This window comes from Vulpes vulpes, chromosome 10, assembly GCF_048418805.1.
Source record: "Vulpes vulpes isolate BD-2025 chromosome 10, VulVul3, whole genome shotgun sequence".
NCBI lineage: Eukaryota > Metazoa > Chordata > Mammalia > Carnivora > Canidae > Vulpes > Vulpes vulpes.
This window is the reverse complement of record NC_132789.1, coordinates 60039337-60064834: the sequence shown is the minus strand read 5'-3', so window position 1 is coordinate 60064834 and position 25498 is coordinate 60039337. Positions and strand designations below refer to the sequence as shown.

The following is a 25498-nucleotide window of genomic DNA, read 5'->3' as shown; positions in this document are numbered from 1 at the left end:
TTTGTTTTGGTTTTGTTTCATGTTTGGAAAACTACTTTGTTGTTATCTCAAATACTGTGTTTTACTCATGAATACTATTTTAATAGTATTCTTATTTTTATTTGCATAACTTTTATAAAGCTGCATAGTGAAAAACGGGAAAAGAAATCTCCGCTAATTGAATCAACAGCCAATATGGACAATAACCAGTCACAGAAGACCTTTAAAAAGTAAGTAAAGTATTCTATGTGGCAACATGGGTGGCTCAGTCAGGGTGACAAATAACTATGTCAACTCAGGTCATGATCCTAGGGTCCTGAGATCAAGCCCCATGTCGAGGTCCCTACTCAGCGGGGAGTATGCTTCTCCCTCTGCCTCTGCCCTTCCCCCTGCTTGTGCTCTCTCTCTCTGTCAAATAAATAAATAAAAATTAAAAGTAAGTAAAATATTAAAGTAGATTTTGTTATTGTTATGAATAAATTGGCATGAAGACCATAGACATGATTATTAGATTTTTGTGCATCTGAGAAAAATTAATGATTAATTATTTTTGGTCTTTCGTGTTTTTAATCATTTGAAAACTGTTTTCCTTTCACAGCAAAGAGACACTGATTATTGAGCCAGAGAAAAATGCATCCCGTATTGAATCTCTAGAACAAGAAAAAGTTGATGATGAAGAAGAAGGAAAGAAAGATGAATCTAGCTGCTCGAGTGAAGAAGATGAAGAAGATGACTCAGAATCAGAAGCTGAAACAGGTAAAATTTGAAGCATAACGGGATTTTCACTGCATTTTGATGGAATGTAAAGTAGGATAAACTTAGGCTTTAATTTTGAAACTTTTTGGCTGATTTGCTACTTGTTCAGATGTTGACAAGCCAGTAAATTATCTTTCAGGGAGTATTAGAAACTTGAGTATAGTTGTGGATTATTGTTCTCTAATGACCTGGAGGTTCTTACTCATCTCTGCGTTTTGCTGAACTGTATTTTTAGGTTTGAAGAAGGTGAAGGTTCTCTTAGGATGGTACAGATAGGGTATAAATGGGTTCCCAGCAATTCAAGAATGCTCCTGATACTTCCTGAGGCCCAGAAACCCAGGAAGCTGATCCCAGTATCATCCCAAATATTTGCTAAATTATAGTAAAATTTTAGAAATTTGAGGCTGAGTCAAGATACTTTCCTGTGGGGTGTGGCGAAATTTGCTTTGTTTCGAGAAATGTTGAAGATACAGGAAAGTATAATACATCTTCATATTCCAGCTACCAAGAATGAACAGTTGTTGACATTTAGTTATATTTGCTTCAAATTTTTGTTCTAATAAAATTTTAAAATTACAGTTGTCTTCTTTAACCATGAGCCCTAGTCTGTTTCCCTTTCCTTTCTTGCCAAAGTCAGTAACTACCTTGAGTTTTCTCTTTGATCTTCCATTCTATTTTTACATTCTCATCTCATACATTCAGAAGTAAAATACAGTAATTATAGAACAATTTTGTGTTTTTATTTTTATACCTAGGAGTTGTTATGCAACTTGCTTTTTGTTTTCACTCAGAAGTTGTATTTTTTAGATTTATTTACATCTGTCTGTATCTTTACCTGCATAACTTACCTCTGGTTGTTGTATAGTATTCACTAAATACATTGGTCTCCCTTCTGATAAAAATTTATCTTACTCTCATTTTTCCATTGTTGACAGTGACGTAGTGATCATTTGTACAATTGCCTCTTTATATAGGTAAGAGATTCTCTACTAGGTATACTTAAATATTGAATTATTTAGTCACATTTTCAGTTTTCATGGATGTTGCCAGATTTCTTTACAAAGTCTTTATCACAATTTACATTCTTTTCCTTTTTATTTTCAAGGGTATGGTTTCTGCATTGCTTCATCTGACCCACATGTTTTTACACATTTTATTTATCAGAGTGCTTTTTATTTTTTTTTAATTTTTTTCATTTGTTTTTATCGAAGTTCAATTTACCAACTCAGAGTGCTTTTTATTAAATAACATTTTTTTCTTATTGTGCATCAGTTAATCATTCATATCTTCTGACCAATGTGAAATTCCCTTATTGCCATTTTTTGAGTTGTATAGCCTGATGTTTTAACATGTAAATTTATCAGAAAAAATAGTCCATTTCCATTAAGATTTTTGATTAAAAAAAAATGTATCCTTATCAGGATCGGTATGGTGGTCATCAGTAAATATGAAACTCTAGAATTTCTTGGGCTTCCTTATTTCCTCTAGACACAGCAATAACAGTTTTAGATCATTTTATTTTTGCTCAGCAAAATATTTCCTGTAAGAAAATGCAGAAGCTAAAATTTACCAAATGAACCTATCAGAAAAGTTACTCATTATCTGTTTCCCATTAAAAACAAAATGTTAAACAGATAAAGGCTAGCTTTGTTGCCAGGTAGTGTGTTTTAAATTCCTTTATTTTTTTGAAGCTTACTAATAACCCTACAAGTAAATTATTTTTTGGTAAAACCACAAAGAGTTTTTGAGATCTGTAAATGGCTAGATTTTAGTCACCAGGAATATAACTTTTAATTTATTGCTGTCATATTGCTGGAAGATAAATCAGCTTATCTTTTGTTTTGGTGACAGTATGGGTAAAATTGGAAAATAAAGCAACTGAGTAGTCATTGAATATTATAATTTGATTTTATGACATGCTAATTAAAATATTTCTAATTATAAAAGTAAATTATATGAGAATGGGCATGCACAGTTTTTAAAAACATGGACTGGTTTATGAGTAATTGTATCTGTGGTTAATTTATTTAATCTCAGATATCTCTGTAATCTCAGATTTCCTAGATTTTTCCTGCTTTATATGGGTACTGTAAAACAATGCTTTGTAGTAAAGTGCTAACTTTGCATAATAATTTTATAAAATTCAACTCTGCTAATTTAAATAAGATTAATACACATGCTATTAGTGTAATATCACATGATATTAGGTAGATATCATTTCAGTTAAATTTGTGCTGTTTCCTTTGTTCATTTTATGAAAACTAGAAGCTGAAATGATATTATTGAAATTTAAATTTAGATTTAGATATCCACAAGTTTTAAAGTTATTTTTTATGTAGTTACTCTCCTCCCTTTGAGACATGCTTTGGCCCCCAATCTGCGGTAGAATGTATCACTACTAATCAGATCACAGTATGTGTGCACAAGAAAGCCAGAACTAGTACCTGGATCTTTTAACTAATATGTCAGTTTTTATACTACTTATGTAGTAGAATTCAAGAATCCAAGCATCTCACAGAAATTTTTGAGATTTTGTTATTAATGTTTTCTTAATTGGCCCCTTATATATAATTAATTCACTGTTCCATGTTGGGCTTTAGGGAACTATTTAAAACAAACAAGACAAAAAAATAAATAAATAAGACTTCAGATGAGGCCAGTCTTGCCATTAACAAGCAAGTCTCCTGACCTCTTTGGTTGAAATTTCCTTGCTTATTAAATAAGAATTGGACTAAATGATCTGGATAGTTCTTTGTAAACGGTTAGTTTGTTCTTTCTCCTTTTCTTTTTTTTTTATGATAAACTATACTGTTCTGTAACTACAAATAGAACTAATTGCCATCAAGTTGCATTGTATTCCTCCTTTGGAGTTTAAGCATACCAATCACTCTCTGCTCAGTTTCTCACTGAGCTAACTTTAAATGTTCCTCTGAAACATTGTACTATGATAATTTTGTTCTTCCTGTTGCTAGTGGTTGGTTTTGCCAGGAAAATTTGACTCTATCTCAAGAATTAATCCATGTAAATGCTGTATAGTTCCCTCTGTCTCATTCTTTTAATATCATCAAGGTTTTATCATACTTTATTTGGCAAGCTTGAGAAAACAGTCATTTCCCTGTAGAGCTACAGCTTGATTTGACAACTTGTAAGTTATTTCTTTTACTACTTTTTTGTAAGGTTATTTCCTTGGGAAACTATTTGATGTAAAATAATGATTTTGCTGAATTTTCTTTCATAAAGTATTTACCAAACTGGTTTTTTATAAGTGTTTTTTTTTCCCCTCATAAATGAGCTGGAAATAGGAACTCAACCAAAAGTTTAATTTCCTTCCAAATGATTTACAAATTTGAGAGGTAGTTGAAGAAATAACAAGGGAAGCATATTTTGCTTTTGGGCTTTTTTTTCCTCTAGCACTTGAAATTTTTATTCTTCATTGAAATCAAATTAATAGAAGGGCTTTAACAATATTAATAATGATAAATTGGATGGTGGACACTTGAGGTTTGTTCTCGTAACCTTTTATATTTCTGTAATGTTAAATATATTAGTCAGATTCTGTTTTTACTTTTTATTCTTAGAAGCTTTGTTGTATGTCATCATGTTCTATTATTTATTTCAGCATACATATTGAGACATTTCTAGAAACTCCTTGAAAAAAAATCACTTGTTATAAGGGAGAAAACTAGAAAAGACTTGAATTAACAAAACCTTAAACAAAAATAAATATAAAATACTATTTTTCTAGCATTGAAACAATCCATACTGAATCCTACTCAATATTTTTTGTGTTTTTGTAATAGATAAGACAAAGCCCATGGCTTCCGTAACTAATGCCAATACTTCTAGTACACCAGCGGCTCCTGTGGCCGTCACAACACCTGTGTCATCTGGTCAGGCAACCCCTACATCACCTATGAAAAAGGTAAGCTAAAATTGTGTTTGTTAAAAATACATAAACTCTGTTTAAGTACTAAAGCATTAAGACAGTTCTTAAATTTTTATGGTTTATTCCAAAAATATTTAAGGGTTAGAATAAGAATATATTTTTATTTTTAATTTGACTGAGAAAGTATTAGTTTGCACATAAAAACTTATAGTCGTGGTAGTTTTTATTTCTGTTGAACTTCTGAGAAACATGGGTTTTATATTCTTTATCCCTGTTCAGTAAAGGTGCATTTTGATAATTTGACATATGTGTGAATTAAGCACAGAAAATACTATCAAAAATCAAGGAGACAGCTAGAATCTAGATTTTCTAACTCTATATAAAGCACCAGGCATGCAGGTATGTTATGCCAGTAAGAGTATGATATCTGATGTCGAATAAACCAGAGATCCACTCCTGACCCCACTGCTTATTAATTGTAAGGACCTTGAGCAAGTTACTGTCTTCCTTATCTATCAGGAGAAAGCCAAACAAAAATAATAAACAAAGAGAAAATAAATTAGTATTATGACTTTGGTTGAGAGAGAGAGCCTGGCTAATTGACTAAGCGCTCTCAAATTGTTAGTTTCATTTCTTCCTCTTCTCCCTTGTTCTGTTTCCAATTTGTTCTCTATCTTTTTGCTCCTTTTCTCCACCAAACAGTGCTTTCCAATTAGTGTGTTCATCTTTTTAAAGATTTTTCTTTTCCTGCTACTCTGAAACCTGTAGTTATTTTAACCCAAATTAAAGATTATGGGCGTTGTTCTATTTTATCTTTTTTTTTTTTACCACTGGTCTCTTTTTAAAGCCCTCTTTCCACCAACCCATACTTATCTTTAATGAGCATACTCATTTCCCTGTCTGTGTATACACACACACACACACACACACTTTTTTGTGGAAACATTTAAGAATTGAGTGCAATCAATATAACTCTTTACCCACAAATTCTTGAGTATGAATGTCCTAAATACAAAAGCATTTTCCTTCATTCTCATACTAAAATGATCCTATTTAGAATATTTAACTATGATATAATACTATTATCTATGTTTATTATATACAAATCTTAGTCAAAATTTTTTCAATTGTCCTCCTACTAATGTTTTTCTGTTTGTTTTTTTAAATCAAGGGTCCACTGAGGGATTGCACATTATGTTTAACTGTCATGTCTCTGCCTTTGGACTTCTTATTTTGTTGCTTATCTGACATTATTTGGTTGGCATGGGTTTGAGGACTGATTTTAAATCCCTATAGTGTTTCTATTATATTGTCGACATTCTTGATCTTTGGATTTGGCTCCAAGTGGTCAAAATATGAATCTTTTTTTTTTTAATATTTTATTTATTTATTCATAGAACTGCAGAGAGAGAGAGAGGCAGAGACACAGGCAGAGGGAGAAGCAGGCTCCATGCAGGGAACCCGATATGGGACTCGATCCCGGGTCTCCAGGATCCACCCCTGGCTGAAGGCGGTGCTAAACCACTGCGCCACCAGGGCTGCCCATCAAAATATGAATCTTTTAGAATAATAAACTAGAGAATTTTTTGAAAATCCATACTGCTGGTAATAATCTTTTTCTAAAACTCTTACTGAGGAAAGAGATAATGTGGATTCTTAGTGGTAGAAATGTATAGATTTCACTGGTACTGTTTGAATATCAGGAAATGATGCGAATGATTTATCTTACCTTCTGTATTCCAGAACTGAGTGCTTCCTGAATTCACTGAATTCAGCTAGAACCTATGTTCACGTGATAATAATCGTATATTCTTAAAAATGAAATCCTCCAGGGGTAATTGCAGAATTTTAAAGATAATTATCATGCTATAACAGGAGTCATCATAGGCTGCTTTAAACTTTATTTAATTCTAGAACCCTTGTATACTTCTTCAATAAGTACCAGACTTTAGCTCTTTTAATTTAATATATGTTGAAATTGTAGGATTATCAGAAGTTCCCAAAAGCTCATCCCCTTGAAATATCTGGCCACAAATAACTAACTGGCTCTCATTCTTTTGAGTATTTAACTAAGCAGTCTCCTACTATAGTCCAGTAATTGCCCTAGACTTCTTTTGATCAATTATATTTTTCTCAAGCATAGCCCCAAATTTAATAACTTAATTGCTCGTAATAACTTTTAATAATTGTTAAAGTTATAACTTACTGTAGGAGTAATAATAACTGTTAAGAGTTACGCCAGTAACCTCTTTCCTATAAAAAAATCCTTATTCAGAACTACTTCTGATTCTGTAATTAAATTGATCTAATAACCATCTGCTTCTATGATTTGCATATTGAGAAACTCCATTTTGTTTTCAATTTCAGATATCATAGCTTACTTTGAAGATTATGTTTTTTTAGTCTTTATTCTTAAGGTTTTGTAGCCAAATTTTATTTTAATCAATAAAGTCATGGTATACAAATAATTTGAAGTATTATTTTAATGGATAGAACAATCTTATTTTATATGACTTTTATTTATTATTTATTTATTTATTTATTTATATTAAAGATTTTATTTATTCATGAGAGAGGCAGAGACACAGGCAGAGGGAGAAGCAGGCTCCATGCAGGGAGCCTGACGTGGGACTCGATCCCAGGTCTCCGGGATCACACCCTGGGCTGAAGGCGGCACTAAACCGCTGGGCCCCCCGGGCTGCCCTTTGTAAGACTTTTAAACCTTGTTATGTTCAGTGATACTTTCTATGTTAATTTAGCATTTTAATGTTTTGTTAAGTTTCAAGAATTTTCCTTTACTTAGACCTAACAGATGAATTTCTTTAGATGAATTGTTAATCTGTAAATGCATCTTAAAAGATTTTGTGGCAGTTTTTCTGTATGTTGGTAAATTGAACACCAATAAAAATTAATTAAAAAAAAAATGAAAAAAAAAAAAAAGATTTTGTGGTTAAGAGCTCTATTTTTAGATTCCTACTCACTACTCTGGTTTTAATATTTAGACAAAGGTATCTTCAGTTTTATTGCTTTCTCCACCAGTGCTAAAACATGCACATACTCATGGCAAGGGATAGATCACAAAACAGGAAGCTCTATAACAGCATTAAATATCATTTATATTCTCTAATAACTCAGGATAGCTACAGAGAAATGTAGATACATTCTTTTTAAATGATCTTCCTTTAAGTTCTTAACTCTTCAGCTAATATTAAAGAACTATTTATGTAGCTGTGACACCAGTGATTTGTAGAGATGTTTCCTATAAAATTACCAGTTTGGTATATGATTTAAAATTTTAACCATAGGGGCACCTGGCTGACTCAGTCAGGAGACCACGTGACTCTTGATCTCGGGGTCATGAGTTTAAAACTGCAATGGGTGTAGAGATTATTAAAAACTGAATAATAAGTAAACTGAGGACAGCCCCAGTGGCGCAGCGGTTTGGCGCCGCCTGCGGCCCTGGGCGTGGTCCTGGAGACCCGGGATCGAGTTCCGCGTCGGGCTCCCTGCGTGGAGCCTGCTTCTCCCTCTGCCTGTGTCTCTGCCTCTCTTTCTCTCTGTCTCTCTCTCTGTGTTGCTCATGAATAAATAAATAAATAAAATCTAAAAAAAAATAATAATAAGTAAACTGAAATTTTAACAGTAAGTTTATATACTCTCTTTAATCAAAATAAATACTGTTGGGATCTCTGAAAAATATTACCTATTTTGCTGTAGACACATAAATTCTGATAAATGTGAACTGTATTTACTAGATGGTAAAAATTCAAAATTTTCTTGGAATTACATATTTTGATTGGGTCCAATTAAGTATAATAAGAATTTAATAAAAAAAAAAAAACTCTGTATTGGGATGCCTGAGTGACTCAGCGGTTAAGCATCTGCCTTTGGCTCAGGGCGTGATCCTGGAATCCTGGGATCGAGTCTCGCATTGGGCTCCCTGCATGGAGCCTGCTTCTCCCTCTGCCTGTGTCTCTCCCTCTCCCTCTCTGTGTCTCTCATGGATTCAAAAGAAAAAAAGGAAAACACACACACACACAAAAAACTATGTACTGTGGGCATATGATATATGCCAGTAAAAGTGTACAAATGTAGAATAAAACGGAAGAGAGAGTTGCCTGGGTGGCATAATAAGTTGAGCAGAGCCTGTTTGGGACTCTCTCCCTTTCCCTCTGTCCCTCCCAACCCATAACATGTGCTTGCTCCCAAGTGCGTGCGCAAACACACACATGCTCTCTCGCTCTCTCAGTTAAATAAATATTGAAAAAGTAAAAATGGAAGAGATCATATTTGATTTGAGGTAATAAAATTACAACATTTGAGATCTTGAATGAGTAGATAGTTCTTCAGCTGACAGAGAGAAGGAGAGTTTGTAAGTTTACTGAAAGGAAGAGAAGATAAACAATGTGAGCAAAGTTGGGATAATGTGGAATAGTTTGTAGGAAAAAATAAGTTGTGAAATTTGGTTGATTTTAGGGTACATATACAAAGTAAAACAGGAAAATAAAGCCAGATTATGGAATGTCTTCATTTCTTTGGTAACATTTTTATAGTTTGATAGATAGTAGAGAACCATAGAAAATGTTTGTGCAAGGCCATGAGAGAATTATTCTTTATAGGATATATTTTGGCAGCAACATACAGGTATATTTGAGGAGAGGCTAATTCAGAGAAGATTGATTAGAAAGTCATTGAAGTTGCCCAAGATGATAAACAACAGAAGTGGCAGTGGTCTTATAAAGGAGAGGAGATTCAGAGACTTGGGGGAATTTATAAATGGGGGAAAATGACTAAGAAGTCTAACATGACTATGAAGTTTCAAATATAGGGAATTGAAGAAATTTATCATTGCTAACAGAAATAGGAAACTGAGGGAGAGCCAGTTTGGAAATAAAGGTGTTTGATTTTAAATATGTCGAGTTTCAGGTTCTAATGGTAGTTCTGTATGGTTCATTCTCCAGGTAAATAGAAATTCAGGGCTGGGAATTTAGGAGTCAGACTGAACTAGAGATAAATTTTAGAATAAGCTGAGTACAGTTAATATTTAGCTTGAGGAAGGATAGAAGACCCTATTCCTAACCCTCAGGAGAAGGAAGTAGAAAAGGAAGCTGGGATATCTGAGAACAGACTCCTGAGATGCTTATGTTGCAGGACTATGCTAACAACAACACGAAGACCAAGAAGGAGGGTGGTCAGAAGAGTAAGAAAGTCAAAACAGTGCCCTGTTACAAAAACCAAAAGAAGAGTGTCAGGGAGCAGGTGTAGTTGAGTATTTCAGAGATGTTTATATACAGACCAAATAAAATTGAAAGGAGCTCTGAAACACATAAACCCTTAAACACAAATTCGCATTAGGCAGAATGAAGGTATATCAATCATTGCAGTGCAAACAAATGTCCATTTCAAAATGAATAATACTGCCTCATCTTTCTCAACTCTAAAACAGCAGTAATAATAGCATTTCATTGGGTGGTTGCAAAGACTAAATGAGATAACCCATCAAAAGCACTTTTAAGCTTAGAACCTGACAGGAGTAAACATCTATTAAATGTTAGCTTCTGTTGTAACATTCAGTAAATGTTAGGTTACCTATTTTATCATGGAGGGGGTACCTTTATTTCCATTTGGGGTTTTAATATTTTTATTGATTTATTTTTAAAGATTTTATTTATTTGTTCATGAGAAACAGAGAGAGAGAGGCAGGCAGATACAGGCAGAGGGACAAGCAGGCTCCATGCAGGGAGCCCGATGTGGGACTCGATCCTGGGTCTCCAGGATCACACCCTGGGCTGAAGTGGTGCTAAACCACTGAGCCACCCGGGCTGCCCAGGGTTTTAATATTTTTAAATGGTTGAGAAAATCAAAAGAATACTTTGTGACACAAATTGAAATTCCAATGTGCCTAAATAAAGTTTTATTAGATCAACAGCTACGTTCATTCACTTATGTATTACCTGTGGCTGCTTTTGTGCAACAGTGTAAATGAATAGTTATAACAGAGACTCTATGGTCTGCAAAACCTAAAATTCATAAATGGTCCTTTATAGAAAAGTTTACCAACCCCTGTTCCTGAATGCTATGACTTCAGGCTCAGAAATCAATAACCAATCATCTCAGTGCCTGTATTATTGTATAAATGTTACAGAAGTCCCTGGACTTTCTCGGTCATTGGAACCCTTAATGTTTTATTAATTTTTTTCACAGTGCCTCTTGGCCAAAACAAGTACCTCTGTTCCGTTTATTAAGTAGTTAAGTGCAAGTAAGTTAACAATGGCAGTTTGTGCAACATCCAACAGATGTCACTGTGCTTTTTCTCAAAACTTTAAAATATCTTACAGTGCCTTTGTGATTTTACTCTGGCACCCTAGAATACCTCAATGCACATTTTGGGAACTGAGGAATGCGGTATATCATGAGTCTATTTTTTTTACCCTATTGATAGGAATTAATTACAGGAAACATATTACACAATAGTTTTGTCTATGAAATAGCCCTCTGACATCCTAGGTGCTTTAACAAGCTCTCTTAAACTGCTTAATTATAGACAACTATGGTAATAACTATGGAAAAAAGTGGGTTTTTTAAATTACCCATATCCTATGCTTATAGGAACTAGTTAATTACTGTATTTAACCATCTATTCTTAATTGCAGTTAAATATTTAAACTTTGTGAGTTAATGAAATGAACTAGTTAAAGGTACCACATGTTTCATTTTTAGGGCTTTTGGAAAGTATTTGTACAAAAAAATTAGTTTTTAGTTAGAATGTTTAAATTAGCATTTGGTGGTAAAATCAAATAATAAGTTTAAGGCTATGGTATTAAAAATACTGAATTAAGTATTATAAGTGGAAGATCTACCAGTTATTGCTTTTTGTTGATTATGCAGAATTAAAAATGTTTTAACTCAAGTATATAAATGAATAAAATCAAAATTGAAGCGCAATAGTTTGTTCATTCATATACTGCAACATTATCTGCTCTGTGTGCCTTTAACTGCTTTAGAAATTTCTTTATTAGATTCTTTCAGAATCTCTCTCATGCTAAAACTAGAACTTGTTCCTAGTGACTTTTAAGATTGAATCATTACCCAGTTATTGGGTTTTAATTTGTTATAAAATTCTTTTTTAAAAAGTGTGTTTTGATCATAATTTCCTTTTCTGTTTTTATGCTTTCAATCTTTATCTCTTTACCTGTCTTATTTTAATTGGCTTTAGTATGATTTCATTGCTCCCATCATGCCTGTGGTGGAATCAGTAGATCCTGCATCATGGAGGCAGGGCTTGCGCAAAACTGGCATTGTTCTTGTGCCCAATAAGGGTGAAAAATCTATGGTGAGGCATTTCTATGTGCAAGGATTTATATTAGGTTACAGCATAACAAGTTTAATATGAATATTGGTTCCAAAGATGCATGGTTTTATAGTCCTTATGGTGTGCTCATTTCTGTTCTCTGTATTTGCATCATAATTTTTCTGTGTGATATAAAGTGTGGAGTGTGTTATTAAATCTAACTTTTGGAAAGGTAGTTCTTTTTTTTTTTTTTTTTTCAGTTTTAGATCTTTACATTTTTTTACTAAGACATTAACCTACTTAGTAAAAGTGTTTCTCCTGAAACTATTAACTATAATTTGAAACATATTATCTGTAAACTTGTCATTTCCAGCTTAGGATTGATTAGTCTTGATAATTTTTTTTCTTTTCCTTAAAAATAAAATAAAAACAGTTTCCAACCTCAGCTACAAAAGTTTCTCCCAAAGAAGAAGAGAGAAAGGATGAGTCTCCTGCATCTTGGAGATTAGGACTTAGAAAGACTGGCAGTTATGGTGCACTTGCAGAAATCACAGCATCTAAAGAGGCTCAGAAAGACAAAGACACTGCAGGTGTTATGCGTTCAGCTTCAAGTCCCAGGCTTTCCTCCTCTTTGGATAATAAAGAAAAGGTAATCTATTTCACAATCTGATTTCTATCAAAATTCTAAAAATTTGTTTTTTAGGAACATCAAATATGATGAATTTTCTACTGTATATCATTATTAGATCTGTGTATGAACTTAATTCACCTGACTTAAGGAATCACATGATAATACAAATATACCCACCTTAAAGAAATGTCCATATGGAATTACAGGCATATATCAGGGATACTGTGGGTTTGACTCCAGACCACTACAATAGGGCAAGTCAGATGAATGTTTTTCTTTCCCATTGTATTTAAAAAATATATTTATACTATAGTCACTTAGTGTGCAGTTACATTATGTCTAAAGAAAATATACATGCCTTAATTAAAAAATACTTTATTAAAGGTAAAAAGCACTAATCATAATCTGAGCTCTCAGCAGTTTGTAATCACTGATCAGAGATCGCCACAGCAAATATAATAATAATGAAAACACTTGGAGGTACCTGGACAGCTCAGTTGGCTAAGTGTTTGGCTCTTGGTTTGGGCTCAGCTTATGATGAGGGCTCTACCCTCAGTGCAGAGTCTGCTTAAGATTCTTTCTCCTTCTCTCTCTCTCTCTCTGCCCTTCCCCTGCTCATAAGTCTTTAAAAAAATATATTAAAATATTGTGGGAATCACCAATATTGTGACAATTTGTGACGTAGACACAAAGTGAGCAAAAGCTGTTGGATATGCTGGAATGTACTTGCTTGATGGAGGGTTGTAACAAATTTCAATTTGTAAAAACAATTTCTGTTAAGTGCAATAAAATGAAGTTCACCTCTAAAAGTATTAGGAAGATCAGATGTATTCACCCAAAAATTAGATTATGAGACTATACTCAAAAAAAAACTTCACCCTACTTAAAAGCCTGCAATAAAACGTATTAAGGGGCATTTATTCTAAAATTTATTTATTTGTTCCAGAATGTAATTATACTCATAGGGTCCATTCATCCAATACCTGTAATTTTTTATCTGCTATTTCATCTGATACATCAAAAGCAACCTCTTTCTGATGAATAGTTTTAGTAACTATATTTGGAAGGTAGTATTAAGTTATAAATTATATCAAGTAGAATGTACCACAGTTCATTCAGTGATAATTTATTTAGCTAGATTATTTATTTTCTGTTGCATTTCTAGTGCTTGGACTTTTTTCCAGATAGTTTCCTTCCTCTATTTAAAAGTGTTTCTTTGTATCAGATTCAGAAATGGAATTTCTCATCAAGTAATTTTAATGTTTTTTTATTTTTATAAATTGATTGCCCAATTATTTTCCAAGTACTTGATGCCAGTATAGTGGGAATATATCAGATGCTGTTACTACTAGAGTCTCAACCTGATTTCGATAAGTATAATCTAAGTAATTTTCGTTCTGCATATTTTAATGTTACATCGAAGTAGTAAATAACTTACATAACATAAATAACTGAGACTTAACCCATCAACCATATTTGAGACCTTATTTCTCTGGAAAAATAAGAATATTTTACTTTATTATACTGCATTACCTTACATAATCTGTTATAGAAGTTTAAAAAAAGTCATTAAAGTGTAGAAGAAGTTTTTTCCTTATATTAAAATATTGTCTAAATCTAGATTAAAGTAGAAAGAAAAGAAAATTGGTTTAAATAGGCTTTTAGTGTTTATAGTATTAATAGAGATTAATTTTAAAGTGTAGCTAGGAACTTTGGAAACATACAGTAAAGTGAACTGTGATGGCTGTATAATTGTACACTGTTTAATACTCTTTCCTTAATACTTTTAGCAGCTCCTGTAATATCACGCAGATTTGTTTTTACTCCTTTTTTTTTTCCTTTGTGTAGGAGAAAGATAGTAAAGGAACTAGGCTTGCGTATGTTGCGCCTACAATACCAAGACGACTAGCCAGTACATCTGACATTGAAGAGAAAGAAAACAGGTGCATTCATTATAATTTGCTTTATGTTTTTACTATGAAATCTTTATTGGGGTGCTTGGATGACTCATTTGCTTAAGTATCCAACTCTTGACTTCAGCTCTGGGTTGTGACATGAACCCCGCCTCAGGCCCTTTGCTGGGCCTGCTTGGGATTCGCTCTCCCCTCTCTCCTCCCCAAATGGGGACATTTAAATTGTCTGATATTTTGTGATCATAAGTAAAATTTCCATAAAATCTTAATTTCCCCTCCTATAATTAGGAATATACCCTAGGAATAGAATCTTAGAACTGGAATTACTTTCACTTCTTAATAAATATGCCAAAGTGGGACACCTGGATGGCTTAGTGGTTGAGCATCTGCCTTCAGCTCAGGGCATGATCCCAGGGTCCTGGGATCGAGTCGCACCTCAGGCTCCCTGTGGGGAGCCTGCTTCTCCCTCTGCCTATGTCTCTGCCTCTCTGTGTCTCTCATGAATAAATGAAAAAATATTTAAAAAAAGAAAAAGTAAATGTACCAAAGTGTTTTCCCAAAGAATTTTACTGGTTTTTGCTTCTACTAATGTTTATTAATATACTGCTTTCTTAATTCTATTGTAAAATTATATACCAGAATTTGAAGGATGTTCTTTTCGCAGAGATTCTTCAAGTTTACGAACAAGTAGTTCCTATACAAGAAGAAAATGGGAAGATGATCTCAAAAAGAATAGCTCAGTTAATGAAGGATCAACTTACCATAAAAGGTAATATAATTCTTAAGTAACTTTCATGTATTATTTTATAAAAATATGAGGCAATTTTTTGGAGCCCTCAATATCATTGAGAAAATACATGCTTTAACAAATGTGTCTTTTGTTATTTAAATAAAACATCACTTAAAGACAGAATATATATTTAAAGATGGGTGAAAATTTGCTTCTATTTATGTCTTCCTATTGTATATATATTTAATTAGACTTTATATATTAGAAGTATCTTTTAGGTTGTAGCGTATTTAAAAGGAACTCCTTATATAATTGACTAGAGCAGTTGAAATAGATCAGTGTCTTCAGTGATCTGGTCATTATTTAGTGACCTGGAAGTTTCCACTTTTCTTAGAACTCAGAAATAAGGAAATGTCTTGAATGAAAATGTTGGGAATTATATCACATTGAAGGAGCGGGGGGGACATAAATATTTCTCTGCCTAAAAGCAGCCAGAAAGAAGAGTAAAAGATGAACAAGAATAATACAGGCATGGGTCACTCCTAAGGATATGCCTCATTACTGCAACACTCTTCTTCAAAAAGATCCGTCTTAACCTTCCCTGGTTAAGGTTTTGATAAAACCAAACCTATTTTTCTCAGACCCAGCCTGGCATGACCACATGATCTGTAACAGTTCCAAGAATGTAAAAAACAGTTCTAGGAATGTAAAAAAACAGTTCCAGATCAGATCATCTTTGAGTCCTTTTTGAGGGAGGGGGGAGGCAGTAAAATGATACACCACCAAATTAGTGAAATCATCCAGACTCCTAGCAAGTTGTAGATGCAACTCTTGGTGCTGGAGCTGGTGGTGTATTTAGGAACACAGTTTCTTAGATCTTTCCTAGTCTTTTGAATCTGTATGATATATAGACATTAACTATAGAATACACATATAAACACATCCTTTATAGATATGACTCTTTCCTTTAGTTGCTCCTTTGGTAGAAGACCAGATGATTTGATTAGTTCTAGTGTTCCAAGCACCACATCAGCACCAACAGTTACCTCTGCAGCTGGGCTTCAGAAAAGCCTGCTTTCCAGCACAAGCACTACTACAAAGATTACAACGGGTTCTTCCTCAGCAGGCACACAAAGCAGGTGAGTCACAGATACATTTTGTGTTCAAGCCTATTGTGTGCTTATGTACGTGCATGCATTTTTGTTTAGAAGATTGTGGGGCTCTGGATTTTTTCATTTACCTCATTAAAATTATTTACAAGCAAAAATTGGTTCCAAAAGAGGCAATTATGCATGTCTGGGGAAAAAATTAAAGTTCCTGAATTATTAACTTTCCTTGAATCAGGCTACTTAAAATGTAAATTTCTCCTTAACAGCTCTGGGTGAGCTTTTTGGTTCATAGTTGAAAGATGTCTTGCCATGTGTCTTAAAAAAAATCCATCCCTGTAGTCACATGTTTTGGCTGCTAGAAAGTGCTTTCATTGTTTAGCTGTTTTCCTTTTCTCTTTTTGTGTTGCTGCTTATGATGCGATAGTACCTCAAATCGTTTGTGGGCTGAGGATAGTACTGAAAAAGAAAAGGACAGTGTTCCTACGGCATTGACCATCCCTGTTGCTCCAACTGTTGTAAATGCTGCAGCCTCAACCACAACCCTGACTACAACTACTGCTGGCACTGTCTCCTCCACATCAGAGGTCAGGGAGAGACGCAGGTGTGTAAAGATCCTCACAGGACTGCTGATGTATCTTGCCCAGTGATGAAAGTTGTTTGTTTTGTTTTTTGATCTTGTCAAGTTGGTGACCATCTCTTCAGTAGGTTAATAAATGACGAAATAACCTGTATCAGCTCTGAACTTGCAGATTGATATAATAGGCAATTATTAGCATTTCAGCTTGGTGACTCCCTCTGACAGAATTGATGTTTTTATCTTAGGGCAGTGAGCCAGATACTTAGTAGTCTTCTTAGCAATCTTCACTTCTTTAGTGGTTGTTTTAATTCAAGGTATTTTTGTGATGAACATCTAAACACACCCAATCAGATCAGACTTATGGAAGACTAGATCTAATGTGACAAAAACAGATTTTTCATTCTTCTGTTTCCAAATTATTAAAAGCTTAGGTGGATGTTAACTGTTTTTGTTCTTATTTTTGAGATTTTAAGATTCTGAGATTCTCTTAAAGAAAGGTCTTTTAGGCATACATGTAAGCCAAATAATTTTTAAGAACATTGAATACATTCATTTAGTTTTAATAATAGCACATAAAAGGTACTCATTAATTAAATTTCTTAAATAGTTGATGAATTTATTTTGTGTGCTTCTTGCTGCTGCTAATTGGTATTTCGGAATCATAGATGTGGAAAGGAACTTACCTGTGATATCCTTGCTTTACAGAAGGAAACTAAGACCCAGAGTTATTTTAAGTGACTTTTCCACTTTTATTTAGTTAATTAGTATGAGAACTAAGACAAAGCCCAAGATTCCAGGAGAATCAGTCAACTGTTTTTTTCTGCTTATATCATGCATAGTTCCTGGCTTTGAATTTTGTTTTTCATCTTGAAGATAAAGGAAGTCTTAGGAAACTCAGTGCAACCATTTCTATATTTTATTCTTTCAAAATTAAATTAACTACATAACTTTTTTTTTAATGAAAATACCAACCAGATTAACTTTGTCATATTTCTGGCAAGTAGTATTCATATATAGTCTCTAGTCTTGGTCTCTGGTGCCAGCAAAGTGCATGGCCTGTCGTATTAATATCCTTACAGTAATATTTGTGGTGAATATATGAAAAATAAAACATTAAATTTGTAAATATTAATTATTTTCTATATTTGCATCTTTATTTTCTACCAATATGTCTACATTTTGATTCTATTTTTATGATGAAATTTAATGATACTTCTATAAAACCATTATAAGCTGTTAACATTTGGTGATTTGAATACCAGAATAGGTCATACAATAAATTAATACTTCACTTTTCTATAAATTTAAGTTAGTTTTAGACTTTTGAGGTGTTTTCAGATAAGGCCATATAGCCAACAGAGATTAGTGGATCATAGGCATTCATCATTCTTTAATAGTGAAAAAAAAATTTGAGGACTTTGCTAATGGACTAGGGGGAGTGAAGGAAAAAAGGTCGAGGCATCCTTAGTCTTTTACTCCTTTGAGTGCTCTCTGCTTTAATCCCAAGGTTAGAGTGCTCTCCAGGTCAGAATTTCTTCTGTAAAAAGAGGTATTTTATTTTATAATTTTTAACTTTTAGGATACTTTCTGTTTATAGAATTCCATGCTTTTAAAAGTGTTTACAGTGACAAAGCCTAATGATAATCTCCCAGAATCATCAGTTGTTTCAAAATAAGCAAAGTATGATTCTTAACCTCAGATTTCTTTATTAAAAGGTTGTTGGAGAGAGTTGAGTTTCCACTTTTTAGAATTAATCCTAGGAGACATTAAAGATTAAGAATTAAATATTTGGAGATATTAATAGGACAGAACAGATTTTAATAGCATAAGAAACAAAATGTGTCTATTGACATTTTTCTGGTATATATTAGAGATATTTGTCTTACTTTGTTTCAATGATGTTTGCAGTAATTATTGTTGGTGTTTTGTTTCATGTCAAGTAATTGTTTGCAATTTTGAATACATTGTTGGCCTCTTCTGTTTGTCTTTCAATTAAATTTCAATAATGGTTTTGAAATGTGTATGGGTGGATATTTGTCCTCAAGATGTGTATATTAGTATTTGAATATATATATTGTGGGTAAAAATAAGTCAATACATATATTCCTTTTTAGGTAGCCTTACATCTATACTTTCAGATATTATGTAAAATTACCATACTCACTATTACATTCCATAGTATTCCTGATTTGTTATTTTTATTGGTCAAGATTGAATGAGGATTTTCTGTCTTTATTAAGATTTTCAATGGGTTAATGGTGGTGAGGAGTGGGAGTAGAGAAGCTAGCTTTAAATAGATGGATCATGATAGCAAATTCTTTTCATTTTTAAAAATATTTCTAGTTCTACAGCCTTTTCAAACTGCAAAACAGTATCTTACTAATAAGTTCATATTTGTAGCATGAATTTACATGAACTGTTGCTTTGTATAATTCTTCCACCTTTTTCCCTTGGCTCAGCCAGCTTGCATTTGCTCATTTATCTTCCCTCGGCAAGGAAAAAAGCTAAATGGAAAACAAGGATCGGTTTTCAGTTTTTTAGAAATGTAAATTGTTGACTACCCAAAATATAAATATTATAAATAAATATAAATATTTCAGCTAATAAATGTCAGTGATTGATGTGCCTGGGTGCCTCAGTTAGTTGAACATCCTACTTATGATTTTGACTTGGGTTATAATATCAGGGTCATGAAAGCAAGCCCCACAGTGGGCTCCCCAATCAGTGGGCAGTCTGCTTAGAATTCTCTCTCTCTCCCTCTGCCCCTCCCCTTGTGTTCTCTCTCTCTCTCTCTCTCTCTCTCTCTCTGTGTGTGTGTGTGTGTGTGTCTATGTCTGTCTCTCTTTCTCTCTGCAGTAAATCTTTTGTTAAAAAGTAGTGAGACAAAAAAAAAGTAGTGAAACGGATGCCTGGGTGGCTAAGTGGTTAAGCCTCTGCCTTTGGCTCAGGACGTGATCCTGGAGTCCCTGGGTTGAGTCCCGCATCGGGCTCCCTGCATGGAGCCTGCTTCTCCCTCTGCCTGTGTCTCTACCTCTCTCTCTCTCTCTCTGTCTCTCATGAATAAATAAATAAAATCTTTTTTAAAAATAAAATAAAAATTAAAAGTCAGTGAAATTAAAAATATATAGAATAATTGGAATTAATAGAAAATTCTTAATTTAAAAATAACCTTTCAGTTGCTCAGAAAATAGTAAGCAATCTAAAACTACTAAGGAGTAGAATTATGCGCCCTAGGTAGTTTTAAGAAAGAGATCCAGTATAATGGTATGATATGTATGTAATGATTTAAGACAGCAGTGGATTTTGACTGATATATTCTGTTTTTTGATGGTCATCTCTATTAATTAAATTCACATAAAATATATGAATTCATTTTCTTCTCTATATTTTGTTTGCGGAGGTCTGCTCTATATAGGAGCCCCAGGAGAGGAGAAAGGCTGAATATGAGATGAGGACTATTAGTAGGAAATACATTATGTATTACAAATTGATTAACTAGATTTTTATGCTAATTTGGAGGAAATATATAGAAAATTTAAATGAACAGATACTGTAAGTCTTCTATCTAGTAATTTTTACCCCTGTACTTGTATATTGTAAAATAGGTATGTTAAATAGATTTAACTTTTATGGCAACTTGAAACTGTTGAAAAAAATCGAGGCTCATTTGAATAGAGTGTAATGGTTGATCAATTCTGTCTGCCATGGGGATTAAAAGGGCAAATGGCAATGCAGACTTCCTTGTTCTAAACTAAATATGAAAATTTTTTCCATTACATAGAGGAATCAGATTCAGAAATCCATGTTCATGCTTATTTTCAGAGCAGCTTCTGAAATGCTAAAGTGATAATGTGCAGCCATCTAAGCTGCTATAAAGTTTTTCTATTTAACCAGATTTGCTATTACGTTTCGGTTTCATATCCTTTTACGTTTTCTTTTCCTCATCCCGGAGAAGTCCCAAAAGCAATAAATTGCATGTAAATGCATAAATAAATACTAAATGAGTGGCTAAAAAAATAGCCATCGGGACATATTCTCCAAGCTGATGTTCCACAGAGCGCTTTTCCACATGTAATAGGTATACTGCAAATTTTCTACTTAAATAATCTTGGGAAATGCATAAAGTTAAACAGGTTTCTTCCTTCCATTTTTCTCAGAGCCTTTAACATGTTGTGATTTTTCTTAGAGAAGGTTAGAATGCATAGCATTTTCCAAATCCATATAACCAACTTCTACCACAAAGAAGCTCCTCACTATATTCCAGAATAATTTTCTTAAACTGAAACTATAATAACAAATTTATTGTTCTTCTCTTTCACCTTTAAATTACTTGTTCCAGAAAAATCATCAGACCTGTTATAAAAATAGTATTAGTTATATCTATTTTTTAGTATGTTATGTCTAAATAAAAAGCTTAAAGTTGATAAATAGTGAAAATTATAGAACAGTGGATGAAAGAGTAGTATTAAGCTTAGTGTAGCATCGTGGGCCGTCAAGAGGGCAGGTATCCTACCAGTTATGCTCATCTCTTTGGATCTGTGCATTGGTAGAGATGAAGCTATATGTTGCAGAATCTCCAAAAGAAAGTCAAACAAATGAAATACTGATAACTAAAATGTTTTCTTTAGTGAATTTTTTTCTTGCCCTGCGCTTTTAGGAGGTCAAATTAAAAGTAACAGAAAACAAATAATCAGACATTTAATTCTTTAATTAAAATTTTAGGTTTAGGGATCCCTGGGTGGCACAGCGGTTTGGCGCCTGCCTTTGGCCCAGGGCGTGATCCTGGAGACCCAGGATCGAATCCCACATCAGGCTCCCGGTGCATGGAGCCTGCTTCTCCCTCTGCCTATGTCTCTGCCTCTCTCTCTCTCTCTCTGTGACTATCATAATTAAATTTTAAAAAAAAATTTTTAGGTTTAAAAACATAAATCAATACCAGTATTTTAGTAGAAACATTTAGTAAGATACAGCTCTTCTAATGCTTCATGAGGTGTGCCTGACTTAGGAGTTATATGTAATGCTACTATAATACCAAAAAGACATAATCTTTCAGGATAGTCTAGAAACCTAGAGGTGAAAACAAGATAGAGAACATATGGAGAAAGAGAAAAACATTAAATTATTTCATTATGAAATAGTGCCATAAGTCATTCAACCAAATAGAGAAAAGAGGTGATACTTTCTCAAACCAGATGATAAAAACAAGCCAAAATAAAGTAGGGAGAGAATTTTCATCTTTCTCTAAATCTGTTGGATGTCTTAGTCAAAAACCCCCTCTAGAGAAGTTCTTAACTTACCTTGAGTAAAGTTTGTCTGTAATTAGAATAGAAGCAATACAGAAAACCAGTCCTTTAGAAATAACTTTAACCAATAAGTAAGAATTAATTGATGGAATTGAGGCAACTGGGATTTTGGATGACAGGTGACCTTGTCATCTTAGGGTTAATCCTAGAAATGATGAATCATGTATTCTAGTTTTAGAGAGACAGATTTCTAAAAAATAAAGAGCTCAAAGGAAACGAAAGATAAATCAAAAGGAATGGGGTTTTCTGAAAGAATTTTGAAGAAATTAAATGATTCTAAGGAGTTTGAGATGTGTTATACTCTCTGAACTTAGAGCTTTAGAGAACAGATAGAAACAATAAAAGATAAGGCATAAAACCAGGAATAAATTCTGAAGTTTGCTATGATATATGTATAGTTTCAGGGAATTTAAAGGGAGAATTACAAATTGGAAAGCATACTAAAACTAAACAGCTCTTTTAAAAAGTAGAATTTAAAGGGGAGGGGCAAAGTGGTATAAACTAGATAGATTTAATAAACAACATAGAAAATAGAGATACTCTACTTCCAAGGGTTCTCTTGGAAATGTGGAGTAGATGGTAATATCACTACATAAACTATTAATGATTGAACTTTCCAAATAATATTAATCATTGGAGGAAAGCTTTTTGTTGTGTTGCAGGGCTCTGTCTTATCTTTGCTTATTCAGCTCTTCATTAATTAATTACTACTCTCTTGACATAGATTGCATGCTTTTGAAATGGTGCGTGTCCTATGACAGGGTGGAACTTGGGCTTCGATGTGTCAGATGAAATGTAGTGAAGATAAATACGAAGTCCTCTTTATATCAGAAAATCAGTCACCAGGAGTAAGATGTTGATTCTAAAGCAGTTTATGTATAAAACACTGGACTTTCTAGAGAACTCAAAGTGTGAACAAGACTATGATGTCTGCCAAAAATATCATTAATAAACGCACAGTGGTAGGAATGTAGGGGGTGTAGTCATCCCATCCCGTGTGTTGAATGGTGCCTTCGGTCCTATCATTGTACCTAAAAAGACATTGGCAGTCCAGAGTTCAGCCAGATAACTTCACATATCATCTAGCGTGGTATTGCAGGGAAGGAACAAAGGGGCTCAGGGGACTGATGTTGCATGACTTTAAAAAAAAAAAAAAAGTGTTAGGAAGAACTTGAAAAATAAAAGTTAATATGATTATTTCCAATCAAAAATTTATCAGAGTGTATCCTTGAATTTTTGAATGGATGTAACCATATTTGAAAACTTCTTAAAACCCAGAAAATGGGGCAGCCCAGGTGGCTCAGCGGTTTAGCACCGCCTTTAGCCCAGGGCATGATCCTGGAGACCCGGGATCAAGTCCCGTGTCGGGCTCCCTGCAGGGAGCCTGCTTCTCCCTCTGCCTGTGTCTCTGCCTCTCTCTCTCTCTGTCTCTCTCTCTGTGTCTCATGAATGAATAAATAAAATCTTTAAAAAAAATAAAATGCTGAACTTATTATATTCATTCACATGTTCATATATAGTTATTCACATGTATCTCCAACTAACAATTTTTACTTATTACTATAGATCATACCTCACTCCTGTTAGAGATGAAGAGTCTGAATCCCAAAGAAAAGCAAGATCCAGACAAGCAAGACAGTCTAGAAGATCAACACAGGTATATTTAATGTGTATCATATATAAAGCTCCAAAATAAATTGCCTTTCTCTTTTTCACTTCTCTGTGGAAATAATGATGTCATTAGGGCACCTAGCTGGCTCCGTCAGAAGCCAGCTAGGTCAGGAAAGAAGTCAGGAGTTTGAGCCCCACATTGAGTGTAGAGATTACTTCAATAAGATTTTAAAAACTTAAAGAAAAAAACTATCGATGCCACTGTATAATGCAGGTAAATCTTAAAGATTGCTGGGGCAGCCTGAGTGCTCAGCGGTTTAGCGCCACCTTCAGCCCAGGTTGTGATCCTGGAGACCTGGGATCAAGTCCCACGTTGGGCTCCCTGCATGGAGCCTGCTTCTCCCTCTGCCTGTCTCTCTCTCTCTCTCTCTCTCTCTCTCTCTCTCTGTGTGTCTTTCATGAATAAATAAATAAAATCTTTAAAAAAATAAATAAATAAAGATTGCTTTAGTAATCCTCCCCTAGCCTTTTGTATATGGTCACAGTGTTAATATTATATTTAATCTAATTAACATATGCCTTTGTGTATCTTTGAATATCATATTTTGGCACAAAGATGGTATCTGGCACAGATAATTCAGTAAGTGTTAATCAATATGCCTGGTAATTATTAGAATTCTATGAATATTTGTAGGGGAATAGGTCTATTATGTTATAGATATTTCAAACAGCTAATGTGCAGGTATGAAGAATATGTCACTCAATCTAGCTGCCATCTCCGTAACTTCTTTGCTGTTCTAGTTATCTCTAATATATCACCTTGTGTCTATCCTTTCCTATGATTGAGGAGCGCCAAAGTCCAGATTCAACTCTTGATCTTTATTCTTATTCACATTTCAAGCTGAACTATTTGCTACAATCTTAACATATTTTTTTGTCTTTGTACCTTTAGTTCTTGAAATCCAACCTGTTCTTCAGGCCTTATCCTTCAAAATTATTTCTTTGCCAAAATTATCTTTGCAAATATATACATAAAATATAAATACGTATAAATTCAGTATATAAACAATGTATATATCAGTTTTTCCTTCTTTCTCTGAACTTCTTAGGAATTCATGTGATATTTCTGTCATCTCCCCTTTGTTTTTGTTAATTTCTCAAATATAGAGACTATTTCTTACACACATTTTATGTCTTTCCCAGTACCTATTATTGTGCTTGCTCATGATAATTTCTTCATAGGATGAATGTGACTTGCCAGATAGAAATTGTTTCAATTTTCAAACCAGTTCCAAAAATGTGTATTTGACTTTTAATACATTCATATTAAATTTGTCTACTTATAAAATATTCTTTGAAATAAGCTGTAATGCCTCTCATGATTAAATTTACCTTTTTTGTGTACAGGGAGTAACATTGACTGATCTTCAGGAAGCTGAAAAAACAATAGGAAGAAATCGTTCTACCCGAACCAGAGAACAAGAAAATGAAGAAAAAGAAAAAGAGGAAAAAGAGAAACAGGATAAAGAGAAGCAAGAAGAAAAGAAGGAGTCGGAAACATCTAGAGAAGATGAATATAAACAAAAGTACTCTAGAACATATGATGAGGTAATGGTATATCAGCAACACAGCGAGGTCAAATGGTATGAATACTTTGTGTGACTCAAAATACAAAAGATTTATATACCAACAGACCGTATACAAAATACTTA

At 33.6% G+C, this 25498-nt stretch overlaps 1 protein-coding gene across 9 annotated transcripts in view; it reads left to right on the top strand.

Moving 5' to 3' along the window:
- Positions 1–25498, top strand: part of PPP1R12A (protein phosphatase 1 regulatory subunit 12A) — a 136768-nt gene that overhangs the window by 83371 nt on the left and 27899 nt on the right. For 7 of the 9 annotated variants that reach the window (XR_011994883.1, XR_011994884.1, XM_025992160.2 and 4 more), the window contains exons 7-16: positions 121–209; positions 578–735; positions 4536–4657; positions 12346–12561; positions 14392–14486; positions 15121–15225; positions 16158–16325; positions 16720–16896; positions 23742–23832; positions 25194–25394. Coding sequence is in view for 6 of the 9 variants with exons in the window: in XM_025992160.2 (XP_025847945.1) it covers positions 121–209; positions 578–735; positions 4536–4657; positions 12346–12561; positions 14392–14486; positions 15121–15225; positions 16158–16325; positions 16720–16896; positions 23742–23832; positions 25194–25394 (1422 nt within the window). In the remaining 3 variants the exon portion in view is untranslated. The remainder of the gene's footprint in view (positions 1–120; positions 210–577; positions 736–4535; positions 4658–12345; positions 12562–14391; positions 14487–15120; positions 15226–16157; positions 16326–16719; positions 16897–23741; positions 23833–25193; positions 25395–25498) is intronic. The other 2 variants (XR_011994885.1, XM_072724449.1) reach the window with 1 other exon arrangement.